General features: G+C 63.8%; 1 protein-coding gene across 1 annotated transcript; it reads right to left on the bottom strand.

Moving 5' to 3' along the window:
* Positions 1-84: 84 nt before the first annotated feature.
* Positions 85-535, bottom strand: MNEG_11247 (hypothetical protein; the record flags this gene model as incomplete). Its single annotated transcript, XM_014040279.1, has 1 exon — positions 85-535. A coding segment is annotated over one exon (451 nt), but the record flags the coding sequence as incomplete, so codon positions are not given.
* Positions 536-3098: the final 2563 nt, after the last annotated feature.

The raw sequence follows: 3098 nt of genomic DNA, 5'->3' as shown, positions 1-3098 counted from the left end.
CACACACACACACACACACACACACACACACACACACACACACGCGCGCTCACACGTCCAAACACACACACACACACACATCCTCTATCTCACCTCGAGGCCAGCGTAGACGAGTGCGTACGCGACGTACCCCCAGATGCCCCACTCATCCACGGCGCTGATGAAAAAATTCAGGAGCACCCGGATTGGCTCCCGCAGAACGTAGCCCCCGCACCCTATCGCCGCGAGCCCGCAGGCCATGCCTGCTGCCGCCGCCACCGCCCCGGCCACGCCACTGCCACCGCCGCCGCCGCCGCTGCGTTTGCTGCCTTCGGGGCGCGGCGCGCCGCCGGCCGCCTCGCTCTCCAAGGTGCGCAGGAGGAGCCGCTCTGCCGGCGAGGGCGGCCGGTCGCCTTGCCGCCGCCGCTGCTCTTGCGGTTGCTCCTGCTGCTGCTGCTGCGGCGGCGGCTGCTGTGGGGACGCGTCGCCACGGCCGCCGCTCCCGCACCCCTGCTCGCTGCTGCTTGCGCTGGCACCATCCTCAAAAGGCGCGGAGCTGCGAGTGTTGAAGAGGCACCGGCTTGCGAGCGTGCCAAAGCGTGCGAAGCGTGCTCGGCAAGGCGGTAGCATGCATCGCCGCGCGTGCGTCGTGGCGGCAAAGTGGCAGAGCGGCAAAGCAGGTGCGCGGTGCACAGCAGGGTTCCCACCTGTCTGCGCAGCGGGCGCGGCGCAGCGGCGAGCGCGGCCTGCTGACAAATTTGCAGGCGCCGCTGCATCGCCGCAACGTGTCTGGCCCTGCTGCCCCACCAGAGCGCGGCGTGGGTCGCGAGACCTGATGCACATGCATGGAGGGGTCTCATCAGGGGTGGGGGGCGCCAAGCAGCGCGCATATTCGTAGATGCAAGGCAGAGCGGCGATGCACACCAGATGCCAACGCGGGCTCTCACCAGCCGAGGCATCCTAGTAGCCGTGCCAATGGTCCAGCCCGTCCCTAGGGCGCTTTGTTTCATACTTGGGACGTGCTGCCAGCCCGATCCCAGCGCCTGGCAACTTTGCGCTTAGTTGAAAGCGCAGATCCTTCCAACGCCGCTGCAAACGGTTGCAAACCCGATGTTTTACCAATATAGACTGTCTCACCCTTCAGTAAAGGGTCGTGGGCTACGGGCAGCGGTCGAGGGCAAGAAATATTCAAGCGTGAGGCCTCCTTTGTAGCTATGTTATGTTCGGAACATTTATGGACGCGAAATTCTCGCTGTGGGAACGGTGTCGGCCACCGCCGCTAGGTTTTCAAGTCGCGACTCACCCTGTTTTGGCGGCGTGGCCCGCAGACCACCCTGCTCGTGCTGCAGTGGGTACGAGTGCATCAGCGGCCACGCGATTGCCTCAGTGGACCCGCAGCCACGGCTTGTATTTAATCTGGGCGTCCGCCGGAGCTGCAGTGTGCGTGGTGCGAAAGCCCGGCTGGCACAACACTCAAACACGCGGCGGTGGCCGGGGACGCACCAGCCCCTGCTTGGCTCGATGTGCATGTCGAGCAGTCGCCCCTGTCGGCAGCGGGTTGCAGAACGATATGCAGTCATGGCCGCGACGTCGCTGTCGGCCGCAAAAGGCCGGGTTCGTGTCGTACCGCGCCAGCACGCCGCTGGTTGATGGGTGCATCCAGCAGCCCGCTGCTCGCCCCTGGTGTTGTCCCCCCCCTCAGCCGTCATACACAGAACTGGTGCCACCTGACCATGGAACCACAAGTGCGCTCCCAGCCCCAATCAGAGTTTATAAGTGCGGATTCGAGCTAGGTGGAAGTCGCCACATGGGCAAAACATACAGACGCCACCAGCAACCAACTGCAGGTGGCCGATATACGCTGGCACTACAGGCACGATAAGCTGAGTGCAAACAGGGTTCTGCACTACCAACAGGCTTACGAGGGGCGAGAAATTCGTATACTGAGATGTTGTGTTGCCTGGACCTGGCCGAAACAAACTGGCGTACGGCGTGCAACAAGTCGCCAGTCAGGTGGCCGTCGCGGCTGGGCAAGAAACTAAGTCGGCTGTGGTCGTCTCGCAGACACCACCTTCCGTTGCTATCCCAACCATTGACATCAGCTAGGGTACATGCACACACCCACACCTTAAAAAACTGGTCGGGGTGCTCGCGCAGGCTGTGCCTGCTCCAGGTCCAGCGCCGTTGACCTGCCAAGGAAACCGACGGTGTCGTCCGTGAAAGGCACTACGTATATACCGCATTACATCTGGACGCCCGATTTATCACTTGCAACCTGCTACAATGTCGGTCGCTTGCAGTCGCGCCGCGTCGAAGACGTCCGCCAGGCCGATCCCGGTGATCTGTGCTCGGCAGCCGCGCGTCTCAAGGGTTTCTGTCCTCAACGTGGCAATTGGCACCGCCTTTGTAAACCTCTCCAGGTGTGCTGCCGCCGGAACCAGCATTCAGGTTCATGGGAAACTCACAACAGCAAGAATTAAACGCGCATCGAGAATCTGTGATCAATTCCCGACGCGTTGCGCCGCAGGCCCGCAGTTGCCACCGCTCCGGCCGCCGCTCGCCGCGACGCCTCCAGCCGCTCCCAGCGCATGTCTGTGGTGGCCATGGCAGGTCTGCTGCAGCGCCGCCTTCGACTGTGACAATCCCCATTGCGTAGCATGGCGTTCATGAAAGTGCGCCATGCGCACCGGGTGTGCCGCAAGGGTCCCGGCCTCCAGACGGTCACTGCGTCAGCAGCCGACAGCTCGGCATGAACCGTCAAACTTCATCCGGCCGCCTCCGCCGCGCGCTCATTCAACTGCCACCGCCACAACGCAGCCGCTGGCGCACCGCGCATTTCACAAGCCCATCATCGGCCTCCAATCATTGCACCAACCACCCCGACCCCCTCCGCGGCGCCCCAACCAATGCCCGCGCTGTGTCCCCTCCCTCCCAATCCGCAGCCGCCGCGCAGCGCCGCGCGCTCGTGTCGGTGTCGGACAAGTCGGGCCTGGACAAGCTGGCAAAAGGCCTGTCCGCGCTGGGATTCGAACTGGTGTCTACGGGCGGCAGCGCCGGGGCGATCGAGGCGGCGGGGGTAGCTGTGAGGAAGGTGGAGGACCTGACCGGCTTCCCCGAGA

This window comes from Monoraphidium neglectum (assembly GCF_000611645.1).
Source record: "Monoraphidium neglectum strain SAG 48.87 unplaced genomic scaffold scaffold02657, whole genome shotgun sequence".
In the NCBI taxonomy this organism is placed as follows: Eukaryota; Viridiplantae; Chlorophyta; class Chlorophyceae; order Sphaeropleales; family Selenastraceae; genus Monoraphidium; species Monoraphidium neglectum.
Note: the sequence above shows the minus strand (reverse complement) of the source record. Positions and strands in the feature narration are given on the sequence as shown.